The sequence below is a fragment of the Hemitrygon akajei genome, chromosome 20 (assembly GCF_048418815.1).
Source record: "Hemitrygon akajei chromosome 20, sHemAka1.3, whole genome shotgun sequence".
Classification (NCBI taxonomy): domain Eukaryota; kingdom Metazoa; phylum Chordata; class Chondrichthyes; order Myliobatiformes; family Dasyatidae; genus Hemitrygon; species Hemitrygon akajei.
Genome location: NC_133143.1, coordinates 63,954,979 through 63,974,352, shown reverse-complemented (window position 1 = coordinate 63,974,352; position 19,374 = coordinate 63,954,979). Strand labels below are relative to the sequence as shown.

At 40.0% G+C, this 19,374-nt stretch overlaps 1 protein-coding gene across 4 annotated transcripts in view; it reads right to left on the bottom strand.

Annotated features, from left to right (window-relative positions):
* chn2 (chimerin 2) overlaps nucleotides 1–19,374 on the bottom strand; it is a 251,596-nt gene that overhangs the window by 122,925 nt on the left and 109,297 nt on the right. The window contains exon 1 of one of the 4 annotated variants that reach the window (XM_073024501.1): nucleotides 18,242–18,329. The exons of the other annotated variants lie outside the window; for them this stretch is intronic. Within the exon in view, the coding sequence (XP_072880602.1) occupies nucleotides 18,242–18,314 (73 nt within the window). The 5' untranslated portion in view covers nucleotides 18,315–18,329. Of the gene's footprint in view, nucleotides 1–18,241; nucleotides 18,330–19,374 lie in introns of those variants that run through there. 4 annotated transcript variants of the gene reach the window in all.

Here is a 19,374-nt window from a genome sequence, read left to right as displayed (position 1 = left end):
GTTTCATTTTTACTGTGTACTGTACCAGCAGTTTGTGGTCAAAAATGACAATAAACTTGACTTGACACACAAATGCTGGAGGAATCCAGTAGGTCAGGCAGCTTAATGGCAAGGAGTAAACTGTCAATGTTTCAGCTGTGATAATTGTATTATGAATAAAGTTTACGAGGTGAAAATAAAGAAATGGTTTTATTTACCCGTTTGCAAGATGAGGACTTTGCTGGCAACGACAATATGTATGCCCCAACTGCACTGTCACAGAGGCAGCCAATTTGATTCACTCCATGTGATAATACGAAACAGCTGAAAGCCCAAGATACAGCGAAAGGCACGGAGACAGTCAGCATTTCAGCTGTTGCACTCAAGATCTTGCTCCAGAATTAGTTGTAGCTCAAACCATGCTGTCCCAGCACAAACAGAGACACAGAGGGACACACACTTGAAATTGGAAAATATAATGTTCTTACCACTGGGTTTGTGGATCACCTACTGCATTTTTCCAGCATCTGAAGAATCCCTCATGCTTTTAAAGCACAATTAGGGATGAGCAATGATGGCAGATTTGTTATCAATGCCCATGTCTCGAAAAATAAATGAAATTAATTGTGGTGGAACAGTCAAATCAGATTGTGGCGATTGGTGGGCCTTAACTTGCTGATTGGTTTGACCACAAATAAGGACAATAGATTTCCTTCCTTGAAATAAATTGGAACATAGAACATTACAGCACAGTACAGGTTCTTTGGCCCAGAATGTTGTGCTGACCTTTAATCTACTCTAAAATCAATCCAAACCTTCCCTCACAAATAGTCCTCCGTTTTTCATTCATCCATGTGCCTACTGAAGAATGTCCCTAATGTATCTGCCTCTACCACCACCGCTGGCAGTGTGTTTCATGCACCAAATGCTCTCTAGGTTAAAAAAAACAACTATCTCTGACATCTTACCTATACTTTTCTCCATTCAGCTTAAAGTTATGCCCCCTCATTTTAGCAAGTTATGCCCTGGAAACAAAACGGGCTTTATCAAAAGCAGTTCACAATTTTCATGGTCATTTTATCTGAGACCAACTTTAATTACATATTTATGTAATTACTCAGACAAAAATTATCCCTCCAGCTGCTGGTGTGGTATCCAATGTTACGATGAATAACTTGGGATGACATTCAGGAACCACAGCGCTATGATATCACTGGTGGTGCTTGCAAATTAACTTTCCATTTCTTAAGTGGGAGGAAATAATGTGCACAGTCAATAATCCAGATCACAATTAGCATTCTTTTGAGGTGGCTGTTGATGGATCTCAAGGCTGGATTCACTTGTCTGCTGGCATACACACTCTATTTTAATAGCTCGCATAACATTTTAAAAGGCAGTGTGTGAAAGCAAAGTAATACACACAAAATGCTGGAGGAGCTCAGCAGGTCAGGCAGCATCTATGGAGAGGGCATACGTATGCAAATGCATGTCATGATTCACTTGATCTAACACAGCAAATTTCACCTTTAGTTGTCACATGTACATCGAAACATACTATGAAATTTAACATTTGTTTCCAATCCAATCAGGGAGGATGTGCTAAGACAGCCCACAAGGGTTACTACGACTCACAACTCAGTAACTCTAAGCTGTACGCCTTTGGGAGGAAACTGGAGCACCTGGAGGAAACCCATGTGGTCAAGGGAAGAATGTACAAACTATTTGCAGATAGTAACAGGAATTGAACTTTGATATCACAGCCGGTGCTGGGAAGCACTGCACTATCCATCATGTTAATGGGACACCCTAAAAAAAACATAGAAACACTAGAGACTACAGATTCTAGAAATCTGGAGCAACACACACACACGCGCATGCACACACAAAACACTAGAGGAACTCAGCATGGAGAGAAATGCTGTCAATGTTTTGGGCTGAGACTCTTCATCGGGACTGAGAAAGAAAGAGTGCAGAAGCTAGAATAAAAGACCGGGAGAAACAGCCACTGCTTGTTCAGAGTGCTGGACATGCGTGATAAAGTAGCAAATTCCTCAACAGGAAACAAATAAAGGGAGGGGAAAGGGTGGGTGGGTTGGCAGGAGGCAAAGGATGGAGGTAGAGAGTAAAGGAGATTGAGAATGATTGTGGAAGTGGTGAAGCAAAAGGTACAAAAAACAAAAGCATGTATATTATCCTTAAAGCCAAATGGTCCCAGTCTGAAAACATGTCTTTGTCCTCGGCTCAAAAGATTTTATTTTATTTGGTGATACAGCACGGTATCAGGCCCTTCTGGCTCAACAAGCTGTGCTGGTCAATTACACCCAGGTGACCAATTCACTGCTGACACCACTCAGCACTAGTAACATTACACTGTTTACTTTTCAGCTTGTGTCATGAATGCACCTCATGCTAAAGGTCAATCTTCTGGAACATAACTGATTATTTGTAAATTTATTTTTGGTAATATTACTTTGTGTGTTATGTGTGAGTTATATGTACTGTGTTCTGCAACTTGGTCCAGAGGAATGTTGCTTCATCTGGTGGTATACATGTATACAGTTGAATGTCAATAAACCTGAACTTACACCTACTAACCCAACACACACAAAATGCTGGTGGAACACAGCAGGCCAGGCAGCATCTATAGGGAGAAGCGCTGTCGACATTTCGGGCCGAGACCCTTCGTCAGGTACCTACTAACCCATATGCCTTTGGAGTGTGGGAAGAAACCAAAGCACCTGGAGGAAACACAAGCAGTGACGGGGAGAACGTACTTACAGTCAGCAATGGAATTGAACCCAGGTCACTGGCATTACACTAACAGCTACACCACTGTGTTTTTTTTAAAGAAAAAATTAAAAACAACAAAAATGTATTCCGATAATAGCTGGCGGAAGGCAATATATTATTTTACTGCAAGCACAGATGGTAGGTAACAGAAGAACATGATATATACGGTTTTCAAAACAAATATTTATGAATTCCAGAAAGAGTGTTCAAGGCATCATATGCAAAGTCAGATTTTAAATGAGACCTCATCTAATTCAATTCTGACAGGTTTATTCTGCTTCAGGCTGCCCTCCTACCTCTCCTCTGCTTCTTTCCCAACGTAGGATCAATAGACTTGTCAAATCCTCTCAGCTGCCGTTTTAAATCTTCTCCGACAAAATGGCATTTATATGCTGATGATGTTCGTATTGCTTGTGGCAAGACCTCCATCCCATCATCAGCTGACAATAATTAACTCTGTCTTTACTATCTCAGCCAAATAAGTAATTGACAAATGTCAATATCTCTTGATTTGATCAATTCTAATTTTCTGCCTAGTCGGCATCCGGCCCCTTCAATAAGTATTAATAGCTACTGATTTCTGCAAGTTTAGAAAGAAAAGACAGCTCCTCTTCCATATACTTAGCACTTCCTTTTCTCATAACCTGTTGACAATCACTCAATCGTTCTGCTTTGCATTTCTCACCATCTCAATTACCCTGCAGCCATGTAACAACCTGTAAACTCTATTCATCCCACAGCCTTGTTGTTCAACATTCTTTACCAATACCTTTAATGAACGATCTCGCCTGCCCTGCTCACGTCCAATCAGCCTAGTAATCACACTGTCAAGTTTGTTGATGACATGACAGTGGTGGGGCTCATCACTAACAACGATGAGATGGCCTACAGAGAGGAGGTGGAAGAGTACAAGGCCTGATGCCAGGCAAATAACCTCTTCCTCAATGTCAACAAGAGAAAAGAGATGGCTATCGACTTCAGCGAAACTCGTACCACCCGCAGGCCACTTTACATCAGCGGCACGGCAGTGAAAACTGCGAGGCCTTCAAACACCTGGGGTCCACATCTCACACAATCTCTCATGGCCCCAAGATACATTCTACACAACACTTCTACTTTCTGAGGAGTCTGAAGAAAGCTGAACTACGCACATCAAACTCATGACCTTCCACCCATAGACAGCATCCTAAAAGCTGCATCATGGCATGGTATGGAAACTACACTGCAACAGACAAAAAAGTCAAAACTGTTCAATGTGACACCGGCACCAGATACCCCGCCACCAAGAACAAATGTACAGAAAGGTGCCAGAAAAAAGACCAGTATAACATCATGGAGGATCCGACCCACCCTACTCATAGACTATTTGCCCCACTCCCTTCAGGGAGCAGTTATATACCATCCCTGGCAGGATTCAAGGAGAAGTTATATATCATCCATAGCAGGACCACCAGACTCAAAAACAGCAAGGCAACATCCTCACCCACTCCAACCCTCCACCACCACTACTTTATCATGTCCCATCAACTTACTCTATGTACAGATACTCATGTGCCTAGCATCATTTTATGTACAAATAATCAATGTATATACGCTACCTTATGTATTTACACAGTACTGTACAAAAGTCTTAGGCAGATATAAAGAGCAAGGATGCTAAGACTTTTGCACAGTACAGCGTTTGTCAACGTGGAGCGGAAGTGACGTCCCAACTGCTTCAAGCACATAAAATTTTGGTCATGCATAAGCCAGCAGCAATGTTGAGGAGAGTACTTTGCAGACCACAGAACAAGCCAAGCTACTGGACCCCAATGTGCTCTGCAAAATCCAGTGCAGGAACAGCAGCAAATATTACATCCACTAAATTGGGAGGAAACTATCTGCATGGATTAGAAATTAGAGCAAAAGTAGAGAGATAATGTAAGTAGCTTCTTTGACTGCTCAGAAATCTGATGGCAGAGAAGAAGCTATTCCTAAAATGTTGAGTGTGCTTTTGTACCTCTTCCCTGATGGTAGCAATGAGTAGATGCCATATCCCAGGTAACAGATGTCCTTCATGATGGATGCAGACTTTTTGAGGCATCGCTGTTTGAAGATGTCCTCGATGCAAGGGAAGCCACTGTCCATGATGGAGCTGGCTAGGTTTACACCCGCTGAAGCTTTTTCCAATCCCTTGCATTAGCAGAGGATTGAGAATTTGTTAAGAAAGAAAATGACAATCCTAGTGACACACAAAATTCTGAAGGAACTCAGCAGGCCATGCAGCATCTATGGAAAAGAATATAGTTGATGTTTTGGGCCAGGACCCTTCATCAAGACTGTGATGAAGTGCCTTGGCCTGAAATGTTGACTACTGTTTTCTATATATGCTGCCTGGCTCTGCTGAGCTCCTCCAGCAGTTTGTGCGTATTACTGCTATGTACTCTGCTTCCAGGAAACATGGCTCACACTCGCTACTTCAGACACAGCACTGCAACCTGACTGCCTCACCATTCTCCGCCAAGATAGAACAGCTCCGTTTTTTTTAAAAAAATGGTAGGAGGCATATGTCAGTGATTTTAAACCTGATTCTGGTTCTGGTCAAAAACATATCCCATATATCCTCATCGTAGTTCAAGTAATTGTTTGATGCAACCTTACGGTGGGATGGTAGCGTAACTTAGTGCCAGTGACTGGGATTCAATTGCCACCGCTGCCTGTAAGGAGTCTATACTTGCTCCCCGTGACCGCATCGGCTTTCTCCAGGTGCTCCTGCTTCCTCCCATATTCTGAAGACATATGGCTTGGTTGGTTAATCGGTTACAAGGGTGTAATTGGGCGCCATGGACTCGTTGGACTGGAAAGTTCTGTACTGTGTTGCATCTCTAAAGAAAACAAAACAGAACAGTACAGACCCTTCATCCATGATGTTCTGCCGACCTGTTAACCCATTCGCAGATCAATCCAACTGTGCCCTCCTTTCTCCTCACAAACCCTTTATTTTTCTACCATCAATGTTCCGCCTTCCGCTCACAATCCGAAGACGTGCAGATAGGGTTAGTGAGTTATGAGCATACTATGCTGGCCGGAAGCGTGGCGACATCAGCGGGCTGCCACAAGCACCATCCTTGTTGGTCTGATTTGGCGCAAATGACACATTTCACTGTATATTTCAATGCAAGTGTGACCAATAAAGCAAATCTTCAACCTTTAAATGACATCACTGCAACATCCCACATGATAAGACAAAGGAATAGAATTATGCCATTCGGCCCATTGAGTCTGCTCTGCCACTCCATCATAGTTGGTTTATTATCTCTCTAAACCCTACTCTTGTGCCTTCTCCCCAGAACCTTTGATGCCCTTACTAATTAAGTACCAATCATCCTCCATTTTGAATATACACAATTATTTGGCCTCCAGTTACCAAGAACCAGCATGCCAAAGACTGCAGATCACAATGTCATTTTTCTTGAGGAGTGCAGAGCACGCTCAGGGAGGTCCAAGCACATCTATTGATCTTATTTCATTTAATTATGTGGTGCATAAAAAGATTGCTCCATGCAATAGAATGTTCGGTCTTTATTGTTTTTACTCAGAATGCAGTTAACAGACAGACGTATTAGTTCAATCCCTACGAAATCAAATCCCAAATACCTCTGTGCCTGTAATTTCATAAATGGTAGCACACAATTGTTTTTGTTTCATTGGCGACCACAAATTTTCTCATAAAAATCCTGAACATCTCCAATAATTTATGATGTTGACATTGAAATGGTATAATAAAATCACTATTCTCTCTTAAGCTGTGTGGGTGCATGGCCACACAGTAACTGAAGCACTCCTGCATACATAGCCCTTGTTATAGCACACCAGGAATTTTATTTTATAAAATGTTGTTATCATTTTGAAATTATATTAATATAATTTAATCTATACTAATATACTTGTGAAATAACCTGTAATTATGCACTAATGAATATAATCCATAAATTTTCAAAATAATAAACATACCACTAGCTTTACTTTGAAACATTTTAGAGCTTCAGTGTATTTACATTGTAACTTGAAACACTAATTACATTGTTGTAACTTTTGACAATCAATACAGACTGGAAGTCAGTATCTCATTGGCCTGCTGAATGCAGTCTAAGCCTAAAACTTCATGAAACATGAAAGATTTTCTTTGTTGTACTGTATTTCATTATATCCTCCAATTAATAATTAAAATCAACAGTGTGTGATTTTTCAATTTTCATTCTAAATATTCATAGTATGCACATTACACAAAAAGACATCTAAAGTGCCAATCACGAACAAGCAAAAATCAGCATATGGTGGAAATCCAAGCAAAGCACAGAAAATGGTGGAGGAACTCAGCAGGCTAGGCAGCATCTGCGGAAAAGAGTACAGTCGACATTTCAGGCCGACAGCCTTCAGCAGTTCCCCGGCCGTGTAAGAATTTCCTGCTCAGGGCAATGGCTGGACAGCACAGCAGTAAAATAGAAAGGTGGAATGTTGAATACATCATTGCAACAACTGAGTACTTCCAATATTTACATTAATCCCTGTAGAAGTTGGAGTCAATTTGGGAGAATATTTGCTAATGCACTGAAGGAATTCGATTTCCAAGTTAGCACAATAGAACTGCAAGTCAAATGTTCTTGAAGTAAAACAAACTGTAGGGAGTGTTCGCTGGGTTTAGAACACAGAACTGTACAGCACAGAACAGGCCCTTCGGCCCACAATGCTGTGCTGAACCAATTAAATTAGTAAACAGATGGCCAGCTAAACTAATCTCTTTTACCTCCACAATGTCGATATAATTCCATTTTTCTCCATTCATGTGCCCATCCAAACGTTTCTTGAAAGTCCCTGAGGTACGTGCCTCCACCACAACCCTAGGCAGCACATTCCAGGCATCCACCACATATATAAAAAATAATAGTTCTGTAGCAAAACACAAAAATGCTGGAGGAGCTCAGCAGATCCTCTACCCCCTTCCTTTCCAGACCTGTTGAGGGTCTCGACTAACAGTTTATCCCTCGCCATAGATGCTGCCTGACCCTACTGAGTTCCTCAAGTACTTTGTGGAGTGTTGATAGTTGCTGGGGTCACCCGGCTTGTAAAGACACTACCCAGAAGGTGGCAATGGCAAACCACTTCTGTAAAATATTTGCTAACTATCATGGTCATGAGACTATGATCACCCACGTTATACGACGTGACACACAATGATCGAATGATTATGTTTATCACCACACCACGTTTACTCTTGCATAGTTTTGGAGCATTGCGTATGTGCATTACCTTGGCTATCATCAGATGTGAGAACGATACATAGTATTAGTATATTCAGATGTGCAACAACTCTGCATTGTATTTAATAAGTATTTTAATTTACTTTCTGCAGTCTCACAAGTAAGAGATTTCATTAAAAACCCTTAGAAAGCTTCCGTCTCGGATGATTTTTGATAAGTTTCTTTACTCACTGCATAGCTGCGTAGATAGGCATTGACCTATTCAAGGCACTAAATTAGGGAGGTTAGCTCTGCAATGTAAACTCAAGAAACCATTGAGCATTATTTTGTACTAATTAAAATATGAAATAACTTTGGTAATTTCTTCTCTCTACACATCCTACACACACACACATTGTCCCTTGAAAATAATTTCTTCACATCGTCAGCTTAATAAATATCACTTCCACGGGGGTAGAGTAATTACTGCACTTGCTTGTCTGGCAAGCCATTAATCATAATGCCAATACAAACATATCATTTATGCCTGCTCTTTATTTTATGAAAGTGCAATATAGGTTTTTCAAAATCAAAAGTGTTTTCAGCATCAGCAAAATTATCTCCGAAGTGAGATACCTCAATTCATGCACCACTGCACTCATTCAATCAGGTTCACTTCTTTCAAGCGTAAAATCACTCCTCCAATGAAAGAGTCTGCAAAACCTACCCTGCCTTTCATTTCATCTCATTGTGAGACCTCTCCTTTTTTAAATATTTACGAATTCTTTTTTAAAAATAAAACACATGCTATGCAGAGAAACACAGACAAAATGCTGGAGGAACTCAGCAGGTCAAGCAAATATGTAGAGGCACTGGAAAAGAATGAGGAAGAAACCAGAATAAGGTGGGGGGAGGAGAAGGGAAGGAATACAAGCAGGAAGGCGTTAAGTAATGTGAGGGGTAAGTTAGGTATTATGAATATTTTGCATTTCCTGCAGTACTGACAGAGGATTCCACATTATTGCAGCCAGAAAATAAGATAAAATAATTTCTCCCAACTTGGTTTTAATGGAAAATCTTGAAATTCATTTATTCATGTGTCAACTTAGAAATGGTCAACAAGTCAGGCAGCATCTGTGGAGAGAGAAGGTGTGTGAGCTGGCAATGTTAATACAAGTTCTTTCTGCACATCTGCTGTGTGTGTGTGTGTGTGTGTGTGTGTGTGTGTGTGTGTGTGTGTGTGTGTGTGTGTGTGTGTGTGTGTGTGTGTGTGTGTTGTTTCCTTGTTAAAACACACAAATTATGAATATCCATCTTAGTTTTCTGAAAAGAGCCACAGTAATGTAGCAATTAATTTGGTGCTATTACAGCTCGGGTGTTCTAGAGTTTAGAGTTCAATTCCAGTGCCGTCTGTAAGTTCACCCCAAGAACTGTGTGGGATTCCCTCGGGAGCTGTAGTTTCCTCCCACAGTCTAAAAACGTACTAGTTAGTAGGTTAATTCGTCATTGTAACTTGTCCTGTGCTTAAGCTAGTGTTAGAAAGGTGGGTTGCCAGGTATTGCATCTCATTGGGCCAGAAAGACCTGTTTCGCGCTGTATCTCCAAATAAATTAATAACAAAAAAAAGATTCTTTTCCTGCTATCATCTTGGCAAACACATATTGTTCCCTGTGCTGGAATGCCTTGATAATAATTAGAAAGCAGGATACTGAAAACAATATTCCCTCATTTTGGTTAACCAATCATTTGTGTATAAGTAAACTGAAATCTTTCCCTCTTCTTGTATTATTTACATTGTTACCAATTTTTCTTTCACCAATCTTCTTGTCCATGTCTTCAAGTTCTCTTCTAATTCAATTATTCTTCAAAAAATTATCTGAATTAGTACACAGACAAATATCTCAGGATGGTGATTTAGGCAAAGTTTAAGAATGTAGTTGGGTAAGATCGTTCTTTAAGATCAGCTAAAATTAAAGGTTAAATATTGAAGATAAATTATTGATCTGTTTAAGTAGGGAGATGAAAATCTACTTGGGCTCAAAAGGATGAATAAAAATTAAATTATAAATACCAGGAGAGCAAAATCAGCTGATCATGTAAAGATTGATGTCATGGAGATGAAACATGAAGATATAAAGTGGGCAGCACAGTTCAGTTCCTGATGCTGTCTAGTAAAATTAGTCAGCTCTATCATTGGTACCAGCCTCTGTAGTATCCAAGACATCTTCAAGAAGTGGTGCCTTAGGAAGACAGCGTCCATCATTAATGATCCTCACCACTGAACACATGCCCTCTTCGCACTGTTACCATCGGGCAGGAGATACAGCCTGAAGACACACAGTCAGTGAGTCAAGAACAGCTTATACTCCTCTGCCATCCGATTTCTAAATGGACATTGAACCCATGAACACTACCTCACTACTTTCTTTTTTACACACACACTCACTCACTCAATCAAGGGCTCATTTTTTTTCTCTATATCTACTTATCATGTATTTAATTGTACTGCTGCCATAAAGTTAACAAAATTTTACAACATCTGCCAGTGATATTAAATCTGATTCTATAAGGAGTTTCTACATTCTCCGCGTGACCGTGTGGGTTTCCTCCGCATGCTCTGGTTTCCTCCCACATCCCAAAGACGCACAGGTCAGGAGGTTAATTGGTTTCTTGGGTGTATTTGGGCTTTGCGGACTCGTTGGACCGGAAGAGCCTGTTACTGTACTGTATGTCTAAATAAATTAATTCAAAAAATAGAAAGAGACAAAAATAGATGCGTAGGCTAAACTGTCACCTGTGGATTTTAGTGCAAACAAGTATTCTGCCATTCATTATGGACCAAAATCATACAAAATGTAAATATTTTTGAAATGGTGCAAATATAGGCTCAGGTTTCAGATTCATTTATTTAATCACCTGTACGTCGAAACACAGTGTTTGCAAAACTGAAGACTGCGCTGGCGGAGGCTGCAAGTGTCGCCTCACCTTCCTATGCCAACTCAGCATGCCCACGATGCTCAGAATAACGGCAACAAAGCAGCAACAGCAAATCAAGTTCCTCTCCTCCATTCCTCCCCCTCCCCCCCCCCACCCACACAGGCCTGCCATTATGAGGGGCATAGAAAAACTACCAGAGAAACTGGAAGAGGCACACCGATCATTAAAATCTAGAAGTCAGATATAAAAATGACAATCTACGGGGTTGTCTTCTCTGGAACTTGTGATCCCAAACTCACTTCATTGAAGTAAGTGGAAACACAGCGGTCAGCAACTTTAAATTCCCCGGTGTTATCATTTTGGAGAACCTGTCGTGTGCTTAATTGCACGCAAGTGCAATTAAGCAGTAAGCATGACAGCAACTCTACTTCCTTAGGAGTTTGCAAAGATTTAGCCTGACATCTAAAACTTTTGATAAGTTTAAAGTAAAATTTATCATCGGAGTACTTACATATCACCACATCCACCCCTGAGATTCTTTTTCTGCCGGCATACTTAGCAATTCTATAGAACAGTAACTGTAACCATCAGGAACTGTTAACTAAACAAGTTGTGCAAATACAGATATACATAAATAGCAATAAACGGGCATGAAATAACAATATAACAGAGTCCTTAAATGGGTGTAGTTATTCCCTTTGGTTCAAGACCCTGATAGTTGAGGGGTGATAACTGTTCTTGAACCTGGTGATGCGAGCCCTAGAGCACCTGTACCTTCTACCTGATGGCAGCAGCAAGAAAAGAGCGTGGCCTGGGTGGTGAGGATCTTTGCTGAATGATGCTACTTTCCGACAGCAACGTTTCATGTACTTGTGTTCAATGGTTGGGAGGGCTTTACCCGTGATGTACTGGGCTGAATCCACTACCTTTTGTAGGGCTTTCCGTTCAAAGGTATTGGTGTTTCCATACCAGGCCATAATACAGCCAGTCAGCACACTTTCCATCACACATCTATAGACAAACTTCTATAGATGTGTAGTGGAGAGTATATTAACTGGCTGCATCACAGGCTAGTATGGAAACACCAATGGTCTTGAACTGAAAATCCTACAAAAAGTCGTCTTCTCGTTGCTGCCATCAGGAAGCTACAGGAACCTCAGGACTCACACCACCAGGCTCAGAAACAGTTATTACCCCTCAGCCATCAGGCTCATGAACTAAAGGGGATGACTTCATTTGTCCCATTATTGAAATTGTCCCTACAACCTATGAATTCACTGTCAAGGGTTCCCAATCCCATGATCTTGATATTTATTGATTATATTTTTATTATTATTATTATTATTTCTCTTTACATTGTTTTTGAACAGATTGTTGTCTTTTGTGCAGTAGTTGAACACCCAAGTTGGTGCGGTCTTTCATTGATTCCATTATGGTTATTATTCTATTAAGGATTTATTCAAAATGAAAGAAAATGAATCTCTGGGTTGTGTATGGTGACATATATGTACTTAGATAATAAATTTACTTTGGACTTGAAAAGAAAAACTACTTCCACTTGTCGGAGAACGAGGAGTGAAGCTGGGAAATACCTATGTAGAACTCATCAGAGCTTGGGGCTCTCTTCCCAAAACTGTGAATTTTCAAGTAGAGTGTGACGGATTTTAATGACAAAACTGCTTAGGGATTTCAGAATACATGTGGCTGAATGGAGTTAGGTCACAGATTAACCATGATGGCAATATACCGTACATTGGAAGAGGTTCAAGGAGCAAATAGTTTACGCTGGTTTGGATGTTCGTAATTGATCAGGGGAGATTAAAAGGAATCTAATTCTGCTGCCACAGGAATACAGAATACAGAAACTACCAAACAGACTAACAATCAGAGTTAGGAGTGAATCTAGGAAACAGTTTTCCAAGCTATGGATGAACGAGTATTGTATTCACTCCATAAAGGTACTTTTGATTCACTGGGATTCTTGAAGCTGAGAACAAAATATTACTTCTAGCTAATGCATTAGGAGAAATAGAGTAATGTGAGGTCAGACGGTAACCCCAAGATTACAGAATAGCAGAATGTACTTCAGCAGCGGAATAGACAGTTCCTGTTCCATTGTCCGTACAATACCTTTCACAGTTAACCACATTTCCTGTTTGTGACACGTCTAAGCTCTGAGTTCTAAATCAGGATGATTTAGAAAAACAAGACTCAAATGTGCAGAACAAATGGGCAATTTTGCAATAAATGTGAAAAGGTGATAGTATTAAACATACTGAACAAATCCAGTCCACACAAAGAAGAAGGGTGCAACCACATATCGTGCCGAAAATCTATTGTTGCACGGTAACGAAGCCGATATGTGGCAATAGAAAATTGGGTTGAAGATATTTTAGTTTTATTTTCAATACTTATGCTGCTAAAAAAAAGTGCACTGGCAAGTCCAAAATAAAAACAATTACCCAGCACACCTTTGTATCTGAGCTTTCATGAACAACATATGGAAATTTCTTTTTAAACACTTAATGGAAAAGATCTCAAAGGAAGGTGATCAAGCGCTGAGAGGACAACAGAAAATAGGTGTGAGCAGAAAGGATATCAGGCATAATTGCTGCTTGATGAGTTCCACTCTAGTAATCCTAAACAAGGCAAGAATTTTAAGAGTTTTATCCCTCTCAGTTTGTGAAACTGAATTCAAACACATTAAATGCTGCATTAATCAAGTTCTTGTGTATAACAGCAGGATAAAGTGCTCATTTTAAATAGATCAGCAACTTGTTTTAATATATTTATTCATAGGATGTGGGCACATCTGTCTCGGCTAGCTTTTATTTCTTATCCCTCAAAGCCTTTAAACATCTGGAGGATGCACAAGGAAATGGAAAGCACTTCATGTCAGGGTCCAATGCAAGAATCAGTGATATAAGAAAGAAAATAGATAAGGTCTTTGTGAACACATGAGATTCTGCAGATGCTGGAAATCCAGAATAACACACAAAATGCTGGAGAAACTCAGCATCTAAGGAGAGGAGTTAACAGTCAAAGGTTCCGGCAGAGATCTTGAGGCATTGCCTAATAATGATGTCCACAATGGTGAGCAGGCTGAGTTTACAAAACTCTGCAGCTTTTTCCATTACTGTACATTGGTGCCTCTCACCAGTCAACATGCTCTCCATTGTATATCTGTAGAAATTTGCCAGGGTCTTTGGCACCATACAAAATCCCCTCAAACTCCTAATAAAATACAGCTTCATTGTAAGTACGGTACATCAATATGCTGGGCTTAGGATAGTCGTTCAGAGATGCTGACAGCAGGGAACTTGAAGCTGCTGACCCTTTCCACAGCAGACCTCTCAATGAGGACTGATGTGTGTGATATCCTGACTTCCCCTACCGGATGTCCACAATCAATTTAAAGTTCAAAATTTCAAAGTAATTTATCAAAGTACTAATATGTCAGCATACTCTACCCTGACATTGATTTTCTTGCAGGCATTCTCAATAAATCCATAATAGAATAATAACCATAATAGAATGATAGACCACACCAACAGTGGGTAAAAGACAACATATTGTTCAAACACAAAAAAAGAATGAAATAATAAGAAATAAATAAAGCAATAAATATCAAGAACATGAGATGAACTGTTGTTGAAAGTGAGTCCATAGGTTGTGGGAACAATTCAGTAAAGTTGAGTGAAGTTATTCCTTTTGGTTCAAGAGCCTGGTGTTGAGGGATAATAACTGTTTCTGAACCTGGTGGTGAGAACCCTGAGGCTTCTGTATTTTCTTCCTGATGGCAACAGCGAGAAGCGAGTATGACCTGGATGGTGGGGGTCCCTGATAATGGATGCAGTGACAAAGCTTCTCGTAGATGTGCTCGATGTTGGGGAAGGCTTTCCATGTGGTGGACTGGACTATATCCACCACTTTTTTAGGATTTTCTGTTCAAATGCATAGGTACTTCCATACCAGGCCCTTATACAGACAATTAAAATATTCTCCACTACTCATCTATAGAAGTTTGTCAAAGTTTCAGAAGTCAGACACACTCTCTGAAATTATTACACTGAGGAATTTAAAGTTGCTGACCCTTTCTGCACATGATCCTCCAATGAGGACTGCTCATGTACCTCTGGTTTCCTCCTCCTGAAGTCTGACTTGGTCTTACTGGTGTTGTGTGCAAGATTGTGGTGATGACACCGCTCACTCTCTATACTTCCTCATCACCATTTATTAATCTCCCCAGATGTTGGGGCATAACAACCAGATTTAGTCACTTTGGCATTGACAAGAATTTAAATTTAGATTTTGGTTAATGACTAATGGAATGTCAGCTGTTCACGGGACCATTTTGCTTGTATGTGAACATAGATTACTTCGAGGGCACTAACATCTGAAGCTGTAAAAACTCACCGTCAACACGAGCTTCAGACATGAAATTCTACTGAGAATAGAATAACTGCAAGTCCAATGGGAAACTGTTTTGGGGTTGGAGGACAGTGTGGCTTAGTGGGGAGGGAGCTTTTTGCTGTTGTTGTTTTGTTGCTTGGCATGTTCTGTTTTGTTGTGCTCTGTGTTGTTCTGCCAAACATTGTGGACATGCAACTGAATCTGAATCAGAATCACATAAAGAAAACTAATCTGTAGATCACAAACACAAGGAAATCTGCAGATGCTGGAAATTCAAGCAACACGCACAAAATGCTGGTGGAACTCAGCAGGCCAGGCAGCATCTACAGGAAGAAGCACAGTCGATGTTTCAGGCTGAGATTCGGCCTGAAACATCGACTGTGCTTCTTCCTATTGATGCTGCCTGGCCTGCTGCGTTCCACCAGCATTTTGTGTGTGTAATCTGTAGATCGTAACATTTGAGAAAACGTGTGCAGAATCTTGCAAATTAGATCAGTTAATAACTCAAAGATTTCCCAAAATCAGAAGTGTCGTTGCAGGGATGTTAGCGTTAATGTGCAGGATTGTTATAAATTTTCAATCTTGGTATTTCTGTAAATGGATTAAAGTGGAGTCATCACAATGTCATCTTGCTAATGCAAGAGTTTTGCTTGTGTTTTACTTCCCATAGCAACAGAAGCAATTCAATGCAACTGCAGTGTAATGTGCTTCATCTTCCTTAAATGAATCCCTGGGGGTAGTGCAATATACCAAATCACTTCAACTACAAATACTAAGATCTAATTTCTGCCCGACTCTGTTTAGAATTCTGAGTGTTATGCATTTCTATCTTCCTTCCTCCCTATTTTAAGATGGGAAAAAAAACACAAGCGTTTCTGCAGATGTTAAAATCTAGTGTAACACACATAAAATACTGAAGCATCTCGATGAAGAGGCACGGCACGAAATGCCAACTGTTTATTCCTTTCCATAGATGCTGCCTGACCTGTTGAGTTCCTCCACCATTTTGTGCATGTAAATCTGATATTTGCAAAATCTATAGATATTAAAATACAAAGTTTCAGTAAGTATTGACTTCAAATTGTTAAAACAAGTTATGTTTTCCATAAATGATTTTAAATATTAAAGATTTTTAATACTTAGGTATAATTGGTCAGAGCTACAATGAAATGTGTTCACAAACAGGAGAAAATCTGCAGATGCTGGAAATCCGAAGCAACACACACAAAATGCTGGAGGAACTCAGTAGGGCAGGCAGCATCTATGGAAAAAAGTACAGTGGACATTTCAGTCCTGCTGAAGGGTTTCGGCCTGAAATGTCGACTGTACTCTTTTCCATAGGTGCTGCCTGGCCTGCTAAGTTCCTTCAGCATTTTGTATGTTTTGAAATGAAATGTGTTTCTTAGCATCAGCGACCAACACAGTCCAAGGATTGTGCTAGGGATGGCCTGCAAATGTCACCATGTTTCTGGTGCCGACACAGTGAGCCCACAACTTATTCTAGCAGTGCACAGATATTTAGTAATTGATTTGTGTCACACAACCAAAATTTAAGTTATGTGATTGAAAGTTTTAGGCACCTTAGCTATACAGTATATATGTTCCAAAGACTCTTGCACAGTACTGTATGTCATGAAATTTGCTGTTTTGCAGCAGCACAGTTCAATATTCAAAATATACTATAAATTACAATAAGAAATATATATTAAAATTAAATTAGTGCAAAAAGAGAGCAAAAGTAATGAGGTGGTGTACATTGGTTCATTGTCTTTGGAATGTGGGAGGAACCCAGAGCACCCAGAGGAGACCCATACAGTCATGGGGAGAATGTACAAGTTCCTTACAGATAGTCGTGGGAATTGAACCCTGATGAGTGATTACCGGCACTGTAAATTGATTGTCCTAACTGCCAAAAAGGTGTACCATATTTATTTAAAATAAACCCTTAATGAAATCCTATCAGTAAAATAATAGAACAATGGTGAGAAGCGCTAAAGGATACAAAATTCGGATAGGAATTCCATTTTTAAAAATGACATGAAAAGCTTTTGAGTTTGTTGAGCTACTTCCATGGATTAAGGAAAATCTGATCACTCACTCAATACAGAAAATTAAATCTACTTCCAGAGTTGATGAGAGTCATAGAGAATACTGATGGAGTGACATGCTAAGTATTTACCAGGATATTTCAGTGAACAGATATATAGTAATTGATTTGTGTCACACAACCAAAACTTAGCTTGAAAGTCTTAGACACATTAGCTGTATATATGTTCCAAAGACTCTTGCACAGTACTGTATGTCATGAAATTTGCTGTTTTGCAGCAATAAAGTGCAATATTCAAAATATACTATAAATTACAATAAGAAATATATTAAACAAGAAGTGCAAAAAGAGAGCAAAAGTAATGAGGTAGTGTAATGAGTTCATTGTCCATACACAAATCAGATGGTGGAGGGTAAGAAGCTTCTTATAAAATGTTGACAGTGTGCCTTTAGGCTCCTGTGCCTCCCTTTTCCTTAACGGTAGTAATGAGAAGTAGGCACATTCTAGATCAGAATCAAATTAGTTATAACCATATAAAAACTACAGCAAGGAAACAGGCCATCTCGGCCCTTCTAGTCCGTGCCGAACGCTTACTTTCACCTAGTCCCACCGACCAGCACTCAGCCCATAACCCTCCATTAATATCCGGCATGTGACTATAAAGTTGTCAACTTAGCAGCAACAGTTCGAAGCAATACGTAATCTAGCAGAGAGAAAGATAAATAATAATAAATAAACAAGTATATCAATTACATATATTGAATAGGTCAAAAAACATGCAAAATCAGAAATACTGTATATTAAAAAACAGCGAGGTAGTGTCCAATGATTCAAAGTCTATAATGATGGCTGTCACCTTTTTGAGGCGTTGCATTTTGAAGATATCCGCAATGGTGAGGAGGCCAGTTCCTGTCAAGTGGCCACTCCATACCAAATGGTGACGGAACCAAGTACTCTGGCAGAGGAAGACACTTGCATTGTTGGAGATGTTGCCTTTGCAGCTATCTGTTAAACTGGATGAAAAGATCCCACTACACCCGCCTTAAGAGCAGAGTTATCCCTGATGGCTTGGCCATATTCCTGATTCAGCATTCCAAAAATAATACACATTGCCTGGGCACTACAGTACTTTGAAAGAACTTGGTGGTTTTCAATAGGCTAGTGCTTCCTTCTTTGCAGAGGTGACGACACCCACTTCCTTCCTCTGGAATACCTCCAACTCTTGAAAGTTATTAAATACATTTCAGTCATTCTTTCTTACTCACCATGAACTTATTGAAAATTACACAACTGCTACAGGCAAGTATTAATTTAGACTTGTATCAGCGTGCAGTGATGACAAGTTATGTTTCAACCTCTAATTATAAAGACCTTTGATCGGACAAAAACAGGATACAATGACCCATGTGAAACACACTGCATGATACTCTGTGGCCATTTTATTAGGTACCTCCTGTATCTAATACAGTGGCCACTGAGAGTATGTTCATCGTCTTCTGCTGCTGTAGCCCATTCATTTCAAGGTTCGACACGCTGTTCATTCAGAGATGATCTTCAACACACCACGATTGTAACACATGGTTATTTGAATTACTGTCACCTTCCTGTCAGCTTGAACCAGTCTTCCCATTCTCCTCTGACCTCTCCCATTAACAAAATGTTTTCATCCAGAGAACTGCCACTCACTGGATGGTTTTTTTTTGTTGCTGATTTCTCTAGAGACTGTTGAGCATGAAAATCCCAGTAAGTCAGCAGTTTCTGAGATACTCAAACCACCCCATCTGACACCAAGAACCATTTCACAGTCAAAGTTACAAAGCCACATTTCTTCCCCATTCTGATGTTTAATCCCAACAACAACAGAACCTCTTGACCACGTCTGCATGCTTTTATATATTGAGTTGCTGCCACGATTGACAAGTAAAGGGATACTACATGGAAGAGAAGGGCCCACTGAGGTCATAGAAGGGAACTTGCACATACATGCTG